Source organism: Buteo buteo, chromosome 12 (assembly GCF_964188355.1).
Source record: "Buteo buteo chromosome 12, bButBut1.hap1.1, whole genome shotgun sequence".
Taxonomy (NCBI): Eukaryota; Metazoa; Chordata; class Aves; order Accipitriformes; family Accipitridae; genus Buteo; species Buteo buteo.
In genome coordinates this window covers 5,852,992-5,872,570 of record NC_134182.1, presented here as the reverse complement: position 1 = coordinate 5,872,570, position 19,579 = coordinate 5,852,992, and the positions used below count along the sequence as shown (strand labels likewise).

The following is a 19,579-nucleotide window of genomic DNA, read 5'->3' as shown; positions in this document are numbered from 1 at the left end:
GGTGGAGTGAGGAGTGTTGCCTTTCTTAATGCCAAAACCTCCACCAGTACTTGGGCAAAATTGTGCTGTTCCCCCCCCCGCCCCGCTGAAAGATGATGCAAAACTGTGCTTCAGAGAGGCTGCTGGCTATGCAGAGCAGCAGTCTGCCCTCAGGAAAGCTGGGCAACAGCAGGGAGAAGATAAATATATTTAGTTTAAAATCTCCTTTAAAAGAAACCCTGGGTTTGTGCATTTTTTTATCCCAGGGCAGAGAGGAATGAAGGTTTGTTAAATCCCCAAATACGTGAAATTCTGTGGTGCCAGCTGAGACCTCGCAAGCCATGCTAACGTTACAGAAAATGTGGGTTCAACACCGCTTCTGGTATTTGGTCTTTGGTGCCAGTGCCCGCTGGACCAGAGGAAGGCATGCACGGCAGCTGTTGGTCCTAAGCGTAGGGGCCTTCCTTTATTTGTGCTTTTAACAGCCCTGAGGTGGTAACTGACAGCGTAGAAGCAGTTTTGAGTTTCCAGCGATCCCTCAGCATCTTTTGCTCATGAGTGGATTAAACTGCGTAGCTACCCTGAGGTGGATTAATGTCCCTGCTCTGCAAAAGCAAACCTCAAGTCAGGGCAATGTTGCATCTGTCACAATCTTACAGGGTGCCACTAGCAGAAAACACCCTTGATCTCCCAATGTACAGCCCTGTGCTTTTCACTCAAATGTCTCTTTTTTTTTTTTCTTCTTCTTTTTCCCCCCTTGCAGGATTCCACAAACATTTAGGAGAGCAAATAATCCAAAGGCTCATTACTGCACATAAATCCCTCAGCCTTCTGGGTTTCCTTCTCTGGAGCCACTGTGAAAATGGACACATCAATAGAGCCTTCTGCAGAAAAGCTGACAATCTCAAAATGGTGTCATGCTGCAATAACTGAAATCTCCTGCCAGGTTGGTGATGGTGCTTTCTAATCAACTTTGCAATGAATATTTCTTAAATCATGTTAATCCACCATTTAAGCAGAGATATCAGTTCCAGACAATGAATCACCATACCTGGAGGGGAATATACCTGTCGTTTCCCCAGAGAGGAGGCGATTAACAGCACGTGTGCTGTCAGATGAGCTAGCAGCACTGGCATTTATCACCCCAGAGCTCCTTTCCTGCAATGAGGAAATCTTTGCTCCCTGCTTCTGGTGCAATCAGCTTTTATTTATGTAGCGGTTGTGGAAAACAGCTCTTAAAGGAAAACTGCACCTGTTTTGCTCTCTGGGGCAGGTTTTGCTCTAATTTACACTGATGCATTTCCTATTAGAGTTTGCTAAATGTTGAGATCTTACGAGGAAATGAAAGCCCTAAAATGTGAGCAGGCAGGATGCAGTACACAGCTTTTAGACCCACAGAACTAAACCAACTATTGATGAAGAAGCTGAACTGTCTTTTTCATGGGCACTTCTATGTTCTCATCTCCCTTAGCTCCTAGGGAGCAGCTGCTATGGGAGCTGCTAGCATCCCACTGCAGTCCAAGTAGAAAGTCTTGTTCTCAAGAAATTTCTGAGCCCAGGTGATTCTGTTACTTTAGGTAAGGAAAAGAGCTATGCATTGGTAAGTTTTTCTGTTAATCCCCAAGCTAAATTTCATGAGCATTCACTGCAGAGTAACTTTTCTTTTGATGAATAAGCTGTGGTAGCTTGAAAAAGAGAGGATGATTTCTTGGGCTAAGTACCTAACCTGCTGTGTACGTGCAGCCATAACCTGAGCTGGTTTTCCTTTTGTATTGACAGCAGTGAGGCCTTAGCACAGTGCTTGAAGTGCACTAAGCATGCAGGTCTTCAGGTGACCTTTGCAAGCACTGTGGACTTCTGTGCTGCCACTGCTGCATCCCACCTGCACACGTCCCAACCGGCCTGAAGCCAGCCTGGATGCTGCCCCATGAGCTGCAGCTCCAGAAACAGTGAAGCATAGAGATAGTTCTCTGAGAAGGGACCTCAGAAGGTCTTTGAGTCCTGCTCCAGCTCAAAGCAGGGTTGACTTCCAAGTTAGGTGGTATTGCTTATGGCCTCGTCCAGCTGAATGTCTCCAAGGGTGGAGATGCTCCAGTCTCTTCAGGCATCTGTTCCTGGGCTGAACCACCCTAAAGAATTTTTTTTCTCTCCAACCACGTCCAATTCTCCTTGCTGCTACTTGTGCTTATTGCCTCTGCCAGTGTGCTGTGCACTTTCAAGAAGAGTCTGGCTCCAGCTTCTCTGTAACTGCCTTTTGAATAGTGGGAGACCGCAGTCAGGTCTCTTTCTCCTGGCTGACCAGGCAAGCTCTCTCAGCCTCTTCTCTCACGCTGTGTACTCCAGCCTCCTGACCATCCTGTTGGGTTTCTGCTGGACTTGCTGCACTTTCAGTGCCCCTCTTACACTGGGCAGCCCAAAACTGGATACAGTACTGCAGACACGGTCTCAAAAGCACTGCGCAAAGGGGAAGCATCCCCTGCCTTGACCTGCTGGCTATGCTGCAGCTCATGCGGCCCAGGATGCTGTTGGTTTTGCTTTATTGCAAGGGTGCCTTGTTGGCTCTTGTTCAGCTTGCTGCCCACCAGGACAACAAGGGCCTTTTCTTCAAAAACATGTTTGTAGGCTGTAGGAATACACTTAGGATTGCTGCTAGGGAATGTGTCCCTGAGAATGTGCTGCACCCATTCTCTTGAATTTTGGGCTGCTTTAGGCTATCTCAGTTTGGCCTCCCCAAAATGAAATAACCTCCTCCTTCCCATATTTTTGCTAGACACTCTTTAATCCTTTGGCTTTGGGCTTTAGGATAACCGAAGCCAGTCCCCTAGGTCTCCTAAATATATAGATAACTGTTACTTCCTTAGGCAGTCCCAGAGGAAATGAACTGCCCAAGTGATTGAACCGATGTGGAATTTTAAGTAAGAGCCCAGTGTAAATGCGAACAGGCATTGGCCTAAAAGTATCCGCTGCTTTTACTGCTGCAGAAAGAATGACACACAGCTCTGATAACTTCTCTCGTGGTGAGTCCTGCCAGTCCAGCATGATTGCTGCATTTCCTGGTGGTGTGAGGAGGAAAACAGATAATGTGAAAGTGTGGGAGGTGCAAACTAATCCTGTTTTCTTATAAGAATAACGGCGACTGAAGCCACAGTTAGCCACAGGAAACTATCAACTGACATAGGTTGATAGACAATTCATTGTTGATGGCTAATAGAAGTATATATATATCTATCTCCACGGTATGGTATCTGTATGAAACTATTACACCTGAGTCAGATTGCTTGCTTTTGGCCTTGAACTTGACTTCAACTTGGTTACGTTTACTTAAGGCGTGGCAAAAGCTGCCCTATAAAGGAGAATGGGGATAGTGCCAGCCTGTCTGTCTTTCTGTTGGTGTTGGCTGGAGAGTTACACCGGAGGCATTGCAGGTAAAACATGACTTTGCTGTTTTACTTAGTACAAGATCAAGCAGGTGAAATACAAGTAGTAGTGCTGGAAGAGCACCTCAGACACACTGAGAGGGATTTTTCTGGGAGAGACAGAATAAATTAGAGTCCCTGTCCTTAATGTTACCTGGAGGGAAAGAAAAGATGAGTTTGCCATCCTGGAAAGAGCCTCATAGTAAAACGGTAAGTTGTCAGAAGTAATTGGATCAAGTGGGAGTGGAGATTCTAAGATGAGGAGGACTCTATAGTTACTGTATGCTGCTGTTAAATGAGGTAGAAAAAAGGTATCTGGAACTGTCCTATGCTATGTATGCAAAATGATGAGAAAATTGACTTAATAAATAGCCAAAAGGGAGTACTTCACTGACTGTTTGGAGCAGAAGGTCATGCAAGATGCCACTGGGAAAGCAATCTCCTGGAGGGTTGCCAGAGTGCTGGCTTTGGTTTTGATTTTCTGAGATACTCAAGGCTTTCACACATTGTATGTACAAGGAGCTGTTGTCCATCTGGGGTTCAGGATGCCCAAGTTCAGGTCCCTCCGCTGTACAGAAACGCAGCTGAGCCAACATGTAATGGAAATGTTTTGAGAAAATCGGTGGAGAGGAGAAGGTGGATAGTTCAGCTATGAAGTAGACACGGTTCTAATTGCCTATTTCCACTTTCTACTCAGTGAAAAATATCAGAAGCCATTGAAAGAAATTATGTCTGTACTCTGACATAAATCTTTATGCAAAGTGTAATTAGCTGTCAGTAGCATTTGCCACCATTGAGTACCTGATTATAATAGTTGCTTGACAGCTTTCATGAATGAGTGCTGGAGGGAGATGAGACACACCCTTTGCTGCTGGCTTTTAAGCTGTTTAATGCAGAATATGGTGGGTGCTTGGGGTTCCCAGGTTTGTTTCTGCAGGGGTCATCACCATTTTTGCTCTGATATCCTCAGAGACTCCCCTTTCCTTCCCATCCCTTCCAACTGTCACACCCAGTCTCTTTTTCTCCTTGCCTCTGTAGCTTTTCCACTGTTCCCCTTCCCTCCCTCACACTTTGTCATTTGACCCTCTCTCTGAGACAGAGAGCAGGATGGATCTCTCTCTGCTGAGAAGGAAGAGGGACCAAAAAAGAGCAGTAGATGCAAAGTTGGGCGTGATTCCTTTCTCCATTTCAGATAAGTAATTGTGTTGGAGGAGGTCCCAGGACTAAGTAAATGTGTGTTTAATCCCTTCTGAATAATAATTTCCTTCCCTAGTTAAGAGTCAGTCTCTTGTTTTTCTCCAGTGTTTCACAACATGTCTGAACCAGCTTTTGTGAGTGTTTGAAATCCCTTCTCTTTCCCCACATCACACGGCAGGGAGCAGTCCAAGGGCAATGCCTCTGAGACCCATTGCGTTATAACTTTGTCCCTTTAAAATCTTTCTGCCTCAGAGTTCAGCAAGGGTAAGAAGCTCCCCAATCAGGCAGGCAATATTGTGCTTTAAAAGCTGTTGTCGTCTTTGCTGATGCTTCCGTGAGAGCCAACCTGTGGCCAGCCCTCAGGACGCTGCTCTGAAAGAGGTGGCCGGCCGAGCGTGCCGGTGTGGACAGGACGGTGCTAGCCGGGTGCGTGTCACCCCATGGGCTGCCTGCGCAGCGGCGTGGACGGATGTAGAGCTCATGTATCTGTGCATGTGTGCCACCAGAGCCAATGCTGGTGAAGTTATTCCTGCAAGGGAAAAGTAGTTAAGTGTATTATTTTCTTCAGTCTCGTTTCTAATTTATTCCGGATATGTTAAACAACATAATTAAACACACACACACATGCTAAAAACTCTTGTTCTCTGTCAGAAGAGAGGGAACGCGTGTCAGACCCAGCCTTCAAGCTCTGTTAGTTTTAATTTGAGTTTTGGAATTAGTAATCAGTTTTGCTGGAACACTGTTGCAAGAAATAGATCTTAGCATGCATGGGGCCTGGGCACTGTTTCAAATGAGTATTTGTTAAGAAGAAGCCATTCCCTTGTCGTGTTATGGTACATTACATGAGATTTATTTCCATTGTATTAAAAAATGCAAGCCCAAGGGGAATGTTCTCTCTTCTTGTTGGCTGAGGGTGTTTTCTGAATTCCATCTGATTTTTTTTTTTTTTTGGTGGGGCTTTTAATTAAAATGAGATGTAAAACTCCTTATTTTTCCAGGTTGTTGTTACAATGCCAGAAGGCCAAGTGACTTGAAGCACTGAGAAAGGTGATGACGCTAAGTAAAAAGTGGTGGGGGGGGAGGCGGGGCTGTATCACACCCTCAGTGTGACTGGTCTATGTTTTTCACATGTGTGAGTGACTCACAATAAAAATCTGAGGCTTTTCTCTTACTGGAGCCATCTGCTCTCTTTGTACCGAACCAGGAACGTATCAGATCTACAGATAAGTTTGGTAGGAAAAAGCACTTTCATCTACTTAAAAAATTAAAAAAAAAAAAAAAAAAAAAAGCTATGGCATCCGGTGGCTTGAAAGTGAAACGAAGTGACTTCAGGCTAGAAATTAGCACAGCAAAGCTAATTAACTGTAGGAGTGGCTTGCCCAGGCTTGTGGTGGATTTTTCTAGTGCTAATTTATGAGAAGGTACATCTTAAGTGGAGGTACATCTTAAGTGAAAGACAGGAGCTAGGGGCAGGAATCGCTGGATCCAGTGCAGTGGCATCTGTCATGCAAAAAGCCAGAGGAGGTGATCACAGTGATCCTTCGTGCCCTTAGAAGTCTGCTAATGCAGGGCTTCACCAGGGGCTTCTTGTTTCATAAGGAAAGGAACAAAAGGGGAATTATAGCTCAGGACAGTTAAAATTTTGTTTTTGTGAGGGCAAGTGTGAATGAAGGGTGAAAACTGGCATGGACCTTGAGTTATATTTCGATCCAGCAATATGTAATTTTGCATGACAAAAGGTGCTGGAGGAGCCAGGAGGCAAGGCAGGCTCCACAAACGTCCTGCTATGTCTCTGAACTCTGAAATCCACAACAGAGCTTTTAAGCTGAAGGAAGATCCCCAGGGGATGGTGCACACGTGTGTGTCTGTGTACATCCACGTGGCTCTGGGGAGTGCACCTGAAAGCCCCTACTCCGGTTAGACAGAACAAATTGCTCTTTTAAAGCTCTGGTGCCACTACCTGTCTAAACATGCAAGTTTTCCACCTTCCTGTGCCCTTCTCCCGCTCATGTCCCAAAAGTCCACCCCACAATCCAGCATCTCCATGGATGATGCACTGACTCCCTTTGGAGAAAAAGCAGATCTTTGGTGGCAAGAGTCCTGCTGTGCTCTTTGATGACTGTAAAGGGGACAGAGTCCACAACAGGAGATTTTCTCTCCTGCGTCCTTCCCTAGCTGTGCCAGCAGATGGGCTAGCAGGTCTGTCCATTCTGCAGTTTCACTGCATGTGTGAAATGTTCATTTTTCCTAAGTGAATTGCCCCTTTCCTTTAGACATATTAACAAAGAGGGGTTCAAACATGCTCCAGACTGGCATAGGTACAGGTGGCACACAGTGACTGCCCAGTTTAAATATGAATCTACTGTTCAGATCTGCTTAAACACTGGCCTCCAAATGAACGACTGAGTCCAAAAACCCCAGACTTTGGTGCACACTCACGTGAGCAAGTAGTGCAGGTGGGATCCAGGTCTGGATGTTGTAGCTTGGTCCCATCTCAGCACTGTAGCTTTAGGGAGTCTGGTGGAGCGTCTGTGTAAGCTGGTAGGAAGCCACCCCCCTAATCTGTCTGGGGTCTTTGGAGCAGGTCCCAAGGAAAGGCAAGCCTCTGCCTTCTTTAGGTCTCGCAGGGAGTGACTGTCAAGCGCTCACTTGTGGAAATGAAATAACTTGAGAAGTGCCCTGGGCACAGTTGTGACCCAGGACTCTTCTGGCCATGGATATTCTGAGCAGTCTCCCTGCTCACACCACCTCCCTCCTCCCCTGGGTCTGCTGCTCCTGCTCCATCCCCTACGCTCACTTATGTTGCAGATGTACCTCAATGCTAACACAGCGGCTCGCTAACAGCTTTGCTCTCTGTCCTCAGGGAAGACTCAAAATTGAATCTGTAGCAGTGACAGCACTGGTTTAAGATAAACCAGTTGGGATTTGACGACTACCCTTTCCCCAGGCATTTCCAGCTAATAAGGATTTTGTCACTGTGACTGCCCTCAGCTTTGCAAGCTGCTGGTCCACAGTCCTCTTGGGGCAGGGGAGAGGTGTTTGCTTTCCCACACACTCCTAAGGCACCCCTTCAGATCGAGAAACTAATGGCAGTCCATGTCTCTCCTTCACAGGAAAGGGACACAATGCTCGCCCCCAGCTCTGCTCTGATGTTGGAGCAGGGCTGGCAAACAAGAGGGGCAAGAGGAAGCCTCCAGAACCTGAAGAAATTTAATAACCAGGACTTCAACCAGCTGCGAGCCTTGTGCCTGAGCCAAGGACTGCTTTTTGAGGATGCCACCTTCCCCGCTCACGTCAGTTCCATTGGTCCCAACCTGCTCCCAGCGGATAAACTGTGGCAAATACAATGGAAGAGGCCAACTGTGAGTTACTCCAACTGGGGTTGTTTTGTAGTCCTGCTGCTGAATGGGAGTGCGGATGGCCAGGGGCTAAAGGCCTTCACCTTGGGGAAGGCAATCTGCTAAGCAGGGAAGTAGACCCCAAGGGGAACACTGGGAGCACAACACTGTAAGGAGGGATCCTTGCTGTGGGATGTGTGGAGGGAAGATAACCTCTATAACATTAATAATTTCACTGGGTACGTTTTTGTAGGAAGTTTGTTTCCACCTGTGAACCTGACTAGAACTAGTGTTCCCACTTTGATCTGCTTCTAGAGGTCTTTGTGCAAACCTGAAAAGCTGCCAAATTCTATTAAAGATCTCTGATTTCTGTAATCTAAGCTACTGACTCAGCAATACCTTTTTTAAAGTAATCGGGACAAGGCATTAGATGAAATACATTTGTCTGCTGATTCCCAGTTGCAGTTTAATAGGCAGTTGTCATCATCTGGTATATGGATGTTTAAATTGGGAGGTGGAATCACATACTCAGCTCTTTTATCCTAGGACCTAATTTAGGTAATCTTTCTATGGTCCTACTGTGCTGAATAGCACTGCTGTGTACCATTTGCTGCTGGTGCAGCTACTGGATTAGCCACGTGCTGCCCTTTTGCTGGGTTTTGCTGAGGGTACCACTAGTGCCTGGGGCCTTTGGCTTCCCTGGGCTGGAGCAAACCAGTTCATCTCCCTGCAGGCAACACCCCGGGGTGTAGAGACAGTAACTGTGAAACTGTACAAACAGGACAAGACAACTAGAAAAGATTTATTTGGACAGCAGATGTAAGCAGGTCTATGAGGGCATGCTGGAGCTTGGCAGTGTGGCGGCCTTGGCATAGCAGCAGCAGCGGCTGCTGCCAGCATGGACGTTGAAAGCCATGGGTCCCAGAAGGGAAGCAGGCTAGCCCAGGGAGCCTGTGTAGCTGCTGAATATGGATGCCCAAATGGAAAGGTGGGAAGCCCCAGCCCCGGTGTAAAAGGGATGTGATGTGGTAAGGTATCACACGGAGCAGAAGCTGCAGCCTGGACACCAACAGGGCGGTGGCTGCAGTGTTGTGGTGATAGGGATAGAGCCTGAGGCTTCAACTTTTCACTACCCACTGCTGCAGCAGGGCCTGAAAGCATCCGAATAATTGTGTATGCAGAGGTACAGGCACTTCCAATCTGGGTCGATGCTTTATCACATGATTTGGTAGGTGTGGAGGCGCTGGGTGCAGATGTCTGAGTGTCCTCTGTGGAGCTGCTACGAAGGGGTCATTCTTCTCTGCAGAAGCAGCTCGTACTGCTGGCTGAACATCTGGGCTTCTCCTCAGGCAGCCTTTCTTCAAATCCGGGTCCAGTGAGAATGCAGCTGGTGCTGTGTTTTTTACACCAGCACTCTGCTTACAGGTTTGTAGCAGGTGGGGATAATCTCTCTTGAAACAGGGGTTATAGTAGAATAGCAACTAAAAAATGCAAAGGAGACGAGTTAGTTGCCACCATTTCCAGACTGAGAAAGACAAATATATGATAACTAAGCATTAGACTTACAAAAGACAAACATGGATATTAGAAAGGACTCTCAGGGGCATTTTAAAGATGAATAAACTGGAATAAAATGTTATGATACAGTTCTGTTAAGTACTAACCACCCTGGTGTTTTTGCCATTTGGGAGCAGCAGAGAAGCGTAGGATTTCAAAAGCATACAAACAGACTTAAACACCCAAATGCCACCAATTTTGAGGCACCACAGTGTGGGAAGAACATCTATCCTACTCTAATATCCTGAGAGTTATTTCATGTGTGTCCTGGTTTCAGCCGGGATGGAGTTAACTGTCTTCCTAGTAGCTGGTACAGTGCTATGTTTTGAGTTCAGTATGTGAAGAATGTTGATAACACTGATGTTTTCAGTTGTTGCTCAGTAGTGTTTAGACTATGGTCGGGGATTTTTCAGCTTCTCATGCCCAGCCAGGGCACCTGACCCAAACTGGCCAACGGTGTATTCCATACCATGTGACGTCCCATCTAGTTTAGGAACTGGGAAGGGGGGGGGGCCAGTGATTTTGGCCGCTCGGGGACTGGCTGGGTGTCGGTCGGCGGGTGGTGAGCAATTGCCCTGTGCATAATTTGTACAGTTCAATCCTTTTATTACTTACTGTTGTCATTTTATTAGTGTCATCATTATCATTATTAGTTTCTTCTTTTCTGTTCTATTAAACCGTTCTTATCTCAACCCAGGAGTTTTACTTCTTTTCCTGATTTTCTCCCCCATCCCACTGGATGAGGGGGGAGTGAGTGAGCGGCTGCGTGGTGCTTAGTTGCTGGCTGGGGTTAAACCACGACAATGTGCAAAGGAACTGACGTACCTTGCCAAAAGCAGAACCTGCTGCTAGTGCTTGAAGTTTGTCAGGTGAGGCAGGTGTTGGAGAATCCCCTTCCATTTTGCTGAATCCATGAAAGTTCTTGTGGAATCGGTTTCAAAAATTTGCAGAGGTCCTCTCCTTCCCAGTGGTCCCATTTTGTCAGCAATCACTACACAGTTTCCACCATCACCCCACCAAACTGACTGAAACCAATTGCTTCCAAAAATTTTCATTTTTTTTTCAGGAAAGAGCAGGATGAAAAGTCATTGGCTTTGCCAGAGCTCTCCTCTGAAAAATTAAACCATATGCTTATGGTCCAGGGTTCACAACATGAACATTGAAAAGCCATTTCTTCTATTGTAGAGGTTAAGGCAGCATCACTAGCTAATCTTCAACGTTGTACTCAGGGGACAGAAGTTGAGACTGCTGACTCAACTGGCTCATCTGGAACAGAAACGTAGGATGCCAGTGCTGAAGAAGGCACCATTCTAATTTTTTTTTCCAGTTTGACCAAAATTTCCTCCTGTAGCCATTTCCCAACCAGCCAGGATTCATCCTGCTATACAAGATGCAAGATGAAGGGCAATGGCATCAACTGCTTGGGGACCCCAACCAGAAGTTCTCAAACGTCACCAAAACACCCATGCTCTGTCACGGTGACATCAAAGTGTGGCCTCTGTCTCCTGGCAGAACAAAGCAGGGGCAGAAGAAGTTGCTAAAGCAGTCATTGCTTTTCATTTATAGAGCTGCAGATGTTTTGAGCCAAGGGTCAGGAAGTAAATAAAATAGTATTTGCATTTCAAATGTCCTGAAAGGCCAGTGCTGCATCCAGTTGCCTCTGAGTTGGTCCCGGGGGAGAAGAGGGAAGGCTGCAGTTTTAGGAGTCGAAGTGCCCCATTCCTGAAGTTTTTCAGTTGGGCACCTTTCACTCATGCAGAAATGTTCATTCTTTGTTCTTAGGTCATTGCAATGCTAACTTAAGGATACATGATCCCAGGTGTTTAAGCTACCTAAACTACTTGGCAGAGATACCTATAATTTCCCCAAGGGAGACTGTTTCCTACCTGAATACATCTCCCAGAGAGTGTAGTTGCATCCTGCCGACAGAGCATAGCCAATTTAACCTATATCTATATTTTTCTCAGCCTCCACCGTTAGCTCCCTCTGACATTAAAAAAAATTTGGCTGGAAAGGTACCTATGACAAAATTTGGCATCTTGGTCCTAATAATCTCTTAGCCTCCATTTTCTGAGTCATATGGTATCTGGTTATTTAAGTGGTAGATAGCAATTATAACTGCTGTCATTGTTCCAGATCCAAGCAGTTGAGCAACATGCTGCTTCTAGTTTACCTGGTACGTTGTCAAGAGAATTGCCAATTGTGTTCAGAGTTTGGGGTCTTCATATCTGAGGGTGATGTATAAAGTAGAGAAAACAGCTTGATTTTCAGACAGCAATAGTCAGTCAGTGGTGACAGTCAGAAACAACTTATTTAGACTCAAGTGAGCTGATTTAATATGGGAATCCCTCAGGGGGCAGCTGGATCAGGAGCACCAAGACAACATTTGAAATGTCACTTTCCCTAACTCTGCAGTAGTTGCAGTTTCCCATCAGATAGGGACTGCTCCAGGCTGTGTTTTCATCCCCAGGCCCTTAGTCTATGTCCACTGAAATGAGTGCAATTTGTAACAGAGATTTTGCCTGTGGAACTTCAAGCATTACTAGAGGTGGGGCTTGGAGGTACCAGACACAACAGGAGCTCTGCAATGAAATGGTCTTTTGCTTCACCCACACTTTGGAGAAATGGAAAAGAAGTTCTGTTTTGGACTGAACAAGGTATTTGCTGTAGCTGGGCTTTTCTAAAGAACAGTCAAAGGGAAATTCTCCTTGAAGAGTTATGTCAGATTTTAAAAACTGAGATGCTCCTTTAAAAAAATGTTCAGAACAAATTCTTTCCTTGTTTAGTGCTTTTCCTTCACACAAGCAATTGAGTGGAACAGAAGAAGTCACAAAATGAATTGCTGTTGTTGAATACGTGTTTTTCATCAATTAGTGTTCAGGCTAAAGATTTTACTCTGTTCTGAGCATAATGCATGATACTATACAGATGCAAAAAGAAACTTCACTGTTGCTAACATTGGTTATATTTTCAAACATGGTATATGTGAGGGGAGAGAGATTACCATGTGTGCAGCAGTGCCTTGGCCCTGCACCAGGGTTAGCCCACCATTGCACTTGATATGGTGCCCATTATAAATGTTAAGGATAGTCCCTGATCTTCAGTGCTTATGCTTTAAAAAGAAGGCTAAAATGGGCAGAGGGTGAAGTTGCTGAAAATTTTTCTGAATGTCTTCAATGTCACCGACTGCTGTTCCTGCAGCTGCTCACCCTTCATCTCTTGGGGACCCTGGGGCTACCTTATGGAGTGAGGGATTGCTGAGCAAGAGCCTGTCCTAGGAGGGTCCATCCCCTGTTTAACATGGGCTATGACATCCACGTGAGGCAACCAGAAGAGGGGGAAAAGCTGCAAGGTGGCCAGTGGACCTCTGAGTGTCATCATGAGAGAAATCCCTGAGTGCCTCTACTGCGACTAGTAGGAGGGCGCATGGTGAAAGGACTGTCTGAAATAGCCGACATGGGTTTCCTCTGCATATTCACAGTCTGTTTGTAGCATCAGGGCATGGACTCCTGGGTATTTGCCTCGTGTCCGGTGTCGGGGGAAGGGAAGAGTAGGGTCTAAAAGAAGTCCTTGGATAGAAGCCACAGAAAGCGGCCGCTTTAATGTAAACTTGAGTGAGAAAAATGCCTTGTTCCCTTAGCAGAGACTCAGGGAACTGTGCTATTGCACTTAGTATCTAAAAAGCATTGGCGAAAATTATAGAGTTTAAGTCAAGGCTTGTTTGCTGGGAAAAGTGATTCATCATTTGATTCAGTAATTTTGCAAAGGGGCTTGCTTGCATTTTTGCCTCTCTTCCTCTGTCCCTTCCCAAAGCAAATGTCACCTTCTTTCAGCGACAGAGTGCCTGTCATGATTCTGCACTGGTTTTGGTGATTATTTGTTTATTGGCATTTTATTTGATTTCCAGGAATTAAATCAATGTTAAGGAATTTTGGACCCAAGAACCGACTAAACCAAAATGGATCCTTTAAAAAAATAATTTTGAAATTAGGATCTTTCCAGACAAATAACCTGAGCTGGAGTTCCTGCTGCATCAGCCTTGGCTTGTCTGTAGCTTGAGGGGTGAAAAAGACAGAATTTATTCAGGCAAGAAATCAGACAACAGTTTGAAGTTAACCTAAAAACTTAGCTCTAACAGCACAGGGGAAAAATGAAGACAAACCTAAAAAAAAACCCAACAAAAAAAAACCCCCAAAAACCCCAGGAAAAAGAAATGTGGATTGTCACATGAGCTGTTTTAATAAAGTAAGTTATGGGAAATGTGTGGCGATGAGGGATAGTGCTGTCCTGCACTACCTGCAGGTCTGTCGCCGTGGGGCTGTTCTCCGGCATGAGCCAAAGCTGCTTGCCAGCTGTTCGTGGCGGAGTTCACAGCTTCAGTATTTCCCAGGGGCCACAAGGCCCTTGGATCCTGTTCAGTATTTCTCCTTGATGAAAATCAAAATCAATTCACCTTATTTTCGAGTGTGCGCATGCAATCAGTGTAATTGAACGGGAGCAGCGTTTCCAGGCTGCCATTGTCTCAGCCCTTGCCTACTCAGCTGATTGCATCTAACCTCAACTTCAGAGTTCATCTCTCCGGGCCGAGGAAGCTGCAGTGCGTCACCATTTATTACATCTGTCTTTCTGCACAGGCTGTAGATGAGGAGGGTTTATTTGCATACTGTCTCTGAACTCTGTTGCTTTTGGAAAGGGCTGATTGTTGTGGGGGTATGCACACATCCCGGGTTAAGGGGAAAGCACTGCTCCTATGATGGTTTGCTGACTCACCTGCTTCCCTGTTTCTTAGGCTGGGGAGTCAGCTAGCAGGATTATATGGCTGTGGTGGTCACGGGGAAATAGTGGGTAATAGCGTGGCACTTTGAAAACTTCAGCTTGTACTGTATGGTCCAAGCGGGAGGTTGCAAGACCTCTAAGGAAACCGCCTCTCAAAGGCTTGGGGTAGACAGGGCTACCGCCCTTGTTTACCTCCTTTGTATTTACCTCGTTTGTTTGTAATTGTCACTGGTTTTTAACACTGAGCCACACAAAGCGAATAGGTTGCAGGTAAAATCTGAGCTGGTTTCTGTTTCTGCTGGTTGTTGGACACCAGTCCATCCTCCAACAGGACTTTGCTCTCACATTTGTGGGCTCCCCACCTGTGTGGAGTCTGAGGACCTCACTCCTCCTTTGTGAGAGAGCGCTGGGGCAGAGCAGGGGTTTTTAAGCAACTAAGGCATTTGTATTGAAAAAAGGCAATTAGGAATTGAGCTATTCTGCTGTAAAGCAGGGAACTGAGTTCTGATGGTGCAAGCAAACCCCTTGAGATTAGCCTGGGTTTTCCCATCCAAGAGAACGTCAAAGAAAAGCAGAATGAGAGTTTTAAAAAAAAGTAAAAATTAGGCAGATTGAAGGAAACAGATTCCCAGTTCCCTTGAGGTCTAATAAACATGAAACTGTGGATAGAGCCTCCAGCCTGGGAAATCCTTTAGCCTCCAAGTGATGGAGAGTGGGAGGATGTATGCAGAGGAGTGTTAGTTTCAGCTTGCTCGGTTATCCTCTCCCTCTCCAAGCTGTCGGAGACAAGTCATGGCAACAGACAGACCTTCGGTGTGTCCCAGCACATCTTATTCTTTGTCCTGCCCTCCCTTGTTACTCCAACTGCCTTATTTCTGTGTTAGCTATTCTGTGGAGGTTTTCTGTGGGTTTGGGATGTATGACAGTGGCGTGCCTGACCCCTCCTCAGCGCACGTCTAGGCAGTGCCCTCAGCCCAGGGAATTGCAATACCATGTTTGCTTCTTAATTCAGAAGGCACAGCAGTGATGCTGAATTAAGATTTGTCCAGCTGAGAACAGTTTGGTTTTCAATCAGTAGCAGCCTTTTTATTTTTCTTAATTGGTGCCTGTTAAACAGGGAACGCTATGGCTTACGATGGCAGGACGTGTCAGGAAGGTGGAGCTGGTGCAGGGGAGAGCAACACAAGTGCAGCCAAAGGGAAAGATGCGGTGCTGTGGCAGGAACAGAAGCAGGGCTGGGATTTTACTCTAGGATTAAGGTGAACTGATTGGGAGGAAGCACTGCAAAGAGTGCCACTTAGCCCTTAGTGGCCTTGTACCTGCACTCAGGATCATGCTGGGCCAGTGGGGAAATCTGTGGGAAAGTGGCCACGGCCAGACCACCGTACTGAGAAGCAGCCTGCAGTCAGACTGGCTTATGCTGCCTATGAAACCCCACCTCAGGCTTCCAATTTTCCACAGAAATGTCTGACTGTGTCCTTTGCGTATGTCTGCACATGGCCTGCATCTACACTACTCACCTCCAGCTTCTTCTGGGGACTTGTTCTTCCTTTTAAAATTTTGAGCAATTATAAAAAGAAACTTAGTGTCAGATGCGTGTTCAGGGTGCTTTCCTTCCACCTCTCAAATTAGTTCTCCATCTTGCCCTTTGGATAAGCAGTACTTCAGTGGTAAGACCATTCTCTAGAGGATGAACTGGTTTGACCTTGAACTTCTCTTTTATTTTGAATACATAATGAAGTCTTCAGCAGGCCAGGGAAAGCAAGTGATGATAGCTTTGTCCTGGGGCGATGAGTTCAGGCAGAGCGGTTGACTTGCAGCCCATATGGTTGCCTTCACTGCTGGACTTGTAGATACTCTGTGAAGAGACCACGTGCCTCCATATGCTCCCTCTTCTTTCCCCCTCCAGCTAAAACTGAAAAGTCTCGGGGAAAATGCCACAAAGCCTCATCATAATTTCTCAGTGAAACAGGCTGGACAGACTTACAGTTAAATCTGTGGTTTCTCTATTTGTCATGCAATTTGAGCACTAGCATATAGTGAGACTTGCACATTTTGTGTAGCGGTAACTGTGCATAGCTGTGTTTTGCAATAATAGATGATAGTTTCTGGTGTTTTATGACTGCTGTATTCTTGCCTTTGAAGGAATAGGAGCTAATTGGAGAATTCCTTTCCTTCCAGTTGAGATGGCCCAGATTTCCAAAGCACTGCACCCATCGCAATTATGTCCTCTCTAAGCTCTGTGCTTAGTTCAGGCTGCACACAGCATCCTTCAAGGGAACAGCCATTCCACCACTGATTTCAGGGGTCACGCTCTTCCAGAGCTCTTCGGAGTATTTGGTCTTGCAATTCCCTGCCACTGCCCCCTCCCGCCTTTGCTTCAGCTTCTGCTTGTCCCCTGACCTTCCTTGGCTCACACCCAAGGCTCTGCAAAGACCCCATGCTCTGTGCAGTGCATCCCTTTGAAGTGTGCCTATGCTGCCTCTTCTTCTCAAGCCTACAGAGAGGTGGCTACACTCAAAAGCACAAACCTGACGTTAAAACCTGCCCCGCTATTTCTGACCGCAGTGCACACAGCAAGGAGGACTGCTGCCATTTCAGGCAGCGGCACTGGTGTCAGCTCCGTCGGAATTCACCTTCTATTTGTTGCGTGGTTTCTGCAGAGGGACAGCTGCTGAGCAGCCCCTTTTCCATGGCTAGTCGCATGCTCTGTGTTGCTTTCCAGTTATTGCCCCCTAAGTCTGTGGGGAGTACACCCCACTGGAAGCAGAGCTTAGTGTGTTGTGGGTGGGAATTATAGTGAGAGTGTTTGACTTCAGCTTTTGTTCTCTCTGAGCACCACAAAATTGTCTGTATGCACAATCAAGGCATGTTGGCTGGGGCTGACTTCAGATCATGTCTTTTCTGTTAGTTTAGTTTAGTTTCTGTTAATTTAGACAAAATTGCTGGTTTCTCTTAGCAAGAAACCCGCTTAATGACTCAGCTCATCCCCGTTTGCTTACTGAGGAGTTGAACATCTTGGTGGGCAATAGGGTATCTGCTGAGGCATCTAATGGGCTGACTTTTCAGCTGGTCTCTGTAACAGGCTAGCAGGATCCACAGTGCACTTAAGAGCTTTATCATCCCAGCACAGAGCAGAGCATCAGCCCCTTCCTCGTGAATCCCATAAGAGAGACAGCTGCCTTCCCAATAGTTTCAGACTCTTGTTTGTATATGGTGGTTACCCCCGTGGCAGCTCTGCACTGTAGCACGTCCATCAGAGCCCAGCCACCCTGCCTGGGGCAACTAAGATTTCAACAGTCTCAGAAATAATGGGGGGAAAAAAAAAATAAAATACGCATTCCTTTATGCTGTTAGTTTTCTGGGATGACTATTGGCAAGTCAGACACACACAAAGGCATAAGCCAAGGTCAGAGCCTTGTCATGCAAGTTACTCTTTCCTGCTTGTGGGAGGTTTTGAATTCACCCAGGTGAGGGAGGCAAACTGCTGTCAGAGAAATAGAGGCAGGGAGAAGATAAAGCTGGGACACATGTAGAGGAGAAGGGAGAAGGGCTGATCGCTGCTGCTTCCCTGTATGATGACCAACTGCTGCTGATGGTGACCACCACTTCTTAGGCCTGCTCCCATACTATGAGTAAATCTCTTATCGCAAATCCCTGAAGTCCTGCGATAGGTGTGGATGGCTGCGTGAAAGCATCTGTCAAGGAAGATACCTGCCTCGGCTGCTTTCCCCAGTGTCAGCAGTGCTGCGGGAGCACGATCTGTCTGCCAGCCTGGAGCAGTAACGTTGTGTTGCGTCTTCTACTGACAGGGAAACTTCTTAGAGGGGTTTGATCACCGTGAAGCCATTTCAGAGAACTGACAGCATTTGCTAATGCTGAGCTCACACAACTGTGTGAGTCACGAGTCGCATTGTGCACTGGTCTCATTTTTGTGCAGCATGTCAAATCAATTGGGGAGAAGAAATGCCAGGGCCTGCTTAAGGAAGAGCTGCTGTATTATTTTTCTTACTCAGATGTTTTTTCTCCCTTTTATCTCTTCATTTTCTTAGGTGCACGATGACTTTCCTATTTAAGGCTGATTGCTCTTTCAAAACAGAGCCTTATCCAGTTGGGGTGTGCCAAGGGTTACTCACAGGGGATGCTCAGGCCATTCCTACCTGAGCACTCAGATATCCCAGACCAATAGCTGACGCAGGTGGGAGAATGGTTCACATTTCTGTGTGCAAATCCAAGCTCTGAAGTGTTTCCCCCTTCACTGCCCAAGCAAGACTCTCAAGGAATGCAAGAAAAATTCTCCCTGAATTAAAAATAAGTCAGCCAGGCATATGGGATTTTGCAGTGAAAGATTAAGCTCTCTTTCTATAGCTTCCTCACCAGAGTGATGAAAAGGAGCCCAGGCTGATCTGTATTAGTCCTGCATGGAAACACAAAAGGCTCAGAGAGTAAAACATTCCCAGACCCAGTGGTGAGCTGAAGTACAGACCCTGATCCTCTTTGCTTGGAAACCTCTGTGTCTCTGCCCTACTGTCCCCCGGGAAACTCCACGATTTTGCAGCCAGGCTCAGAGGCCTCTCTGAAAGGTGTTGGTAGCATTAGAGAAACCCACATGAAAACTCGGTGAGCGCCCAGCCACAAGTCCCCATCCCTAGGAACAGAGCAGACTAAAGAAGAGATGCCTGAGTAGCTCCTCTGGTTTTGTTGGTGGCAGGCAACAAAACGTCAGGGCTCAGGAGAAATACTTTTCAGCTGTGGAAAAGGTAGGCAAGCAAGGGTCTTCAAGGGGCAGGAGCACACTGCTGGCAAAGGCTGGGTACTCACAATGATCTTTGCATTTTCTTTCCTCCAGGAATTTCAGAGAAATCCTTATTTGATCACAGATGGAGTTAGCAGATTTGATATCAAGCAAGGAGAAATAGGTAAGGTCATATTCCTGTTTTGGAAAAGATTGGCACAAAGCAATAACCTGTGATTGCTTTGCTATGTTCTGAGTGCTTGGTGGGAAGACATGGACCACGGTAGGTACCGTAAACAATCAGTGCAAGTCAATCCAGACTCACACAAGTCCACACACAATTCATTGCAGTTATTTAACAGGATTCCCAAATGCAGCAGCTCGAATCCCTGTTACTTATGTACGGAACCTGCCCTCTACATATATAAGGATAAGCATAGAAAGGGAGGTCCAACTGAGATCAGGCAGATGCTTCAAGTACAATGATCACAGTTCAGGGGTAAGTAGGCACAGCTCCAACATGTGTAGGACTGAGTTTTCTTTTCATCCTAATGTATTCCTCTGACTCTCAGTGTTTTCTT

At 46.2% G+C, this 19,579-nt stretch overlaps 1 protein-coding gene across 1 annotated transcript in view; it reads left to right on the top strand.

The window, feature by feature from the left end:
* The first annotated feature begins 3,430 nt into the window (after positions 1-3,430).
* The window catches only part of CAPN13 (calpain 13), a 50,169-nt gene continuing 34,020 nt past the window's right edge, over positions 3,431-19,579 (top strand). Inside the window, exons 1-3 of the mRNA XM_075042491.1 lie at positions 3,431-3,605; positions 7,706-7,954; positions 19,113-19,182. Coding sequence (XP_074898592.1) covers positions 3,543-3,605; positions 7,706-7,954; positions 19,113-19,182 — 382 coding nt within the window. The 5' untranslated portion in view covers positions 3,431-3,542. The remainder of the gene's footprint in view (positions 3,606-7,705; positions 7,955-19,112; positions 19,183-19,579) is intronic.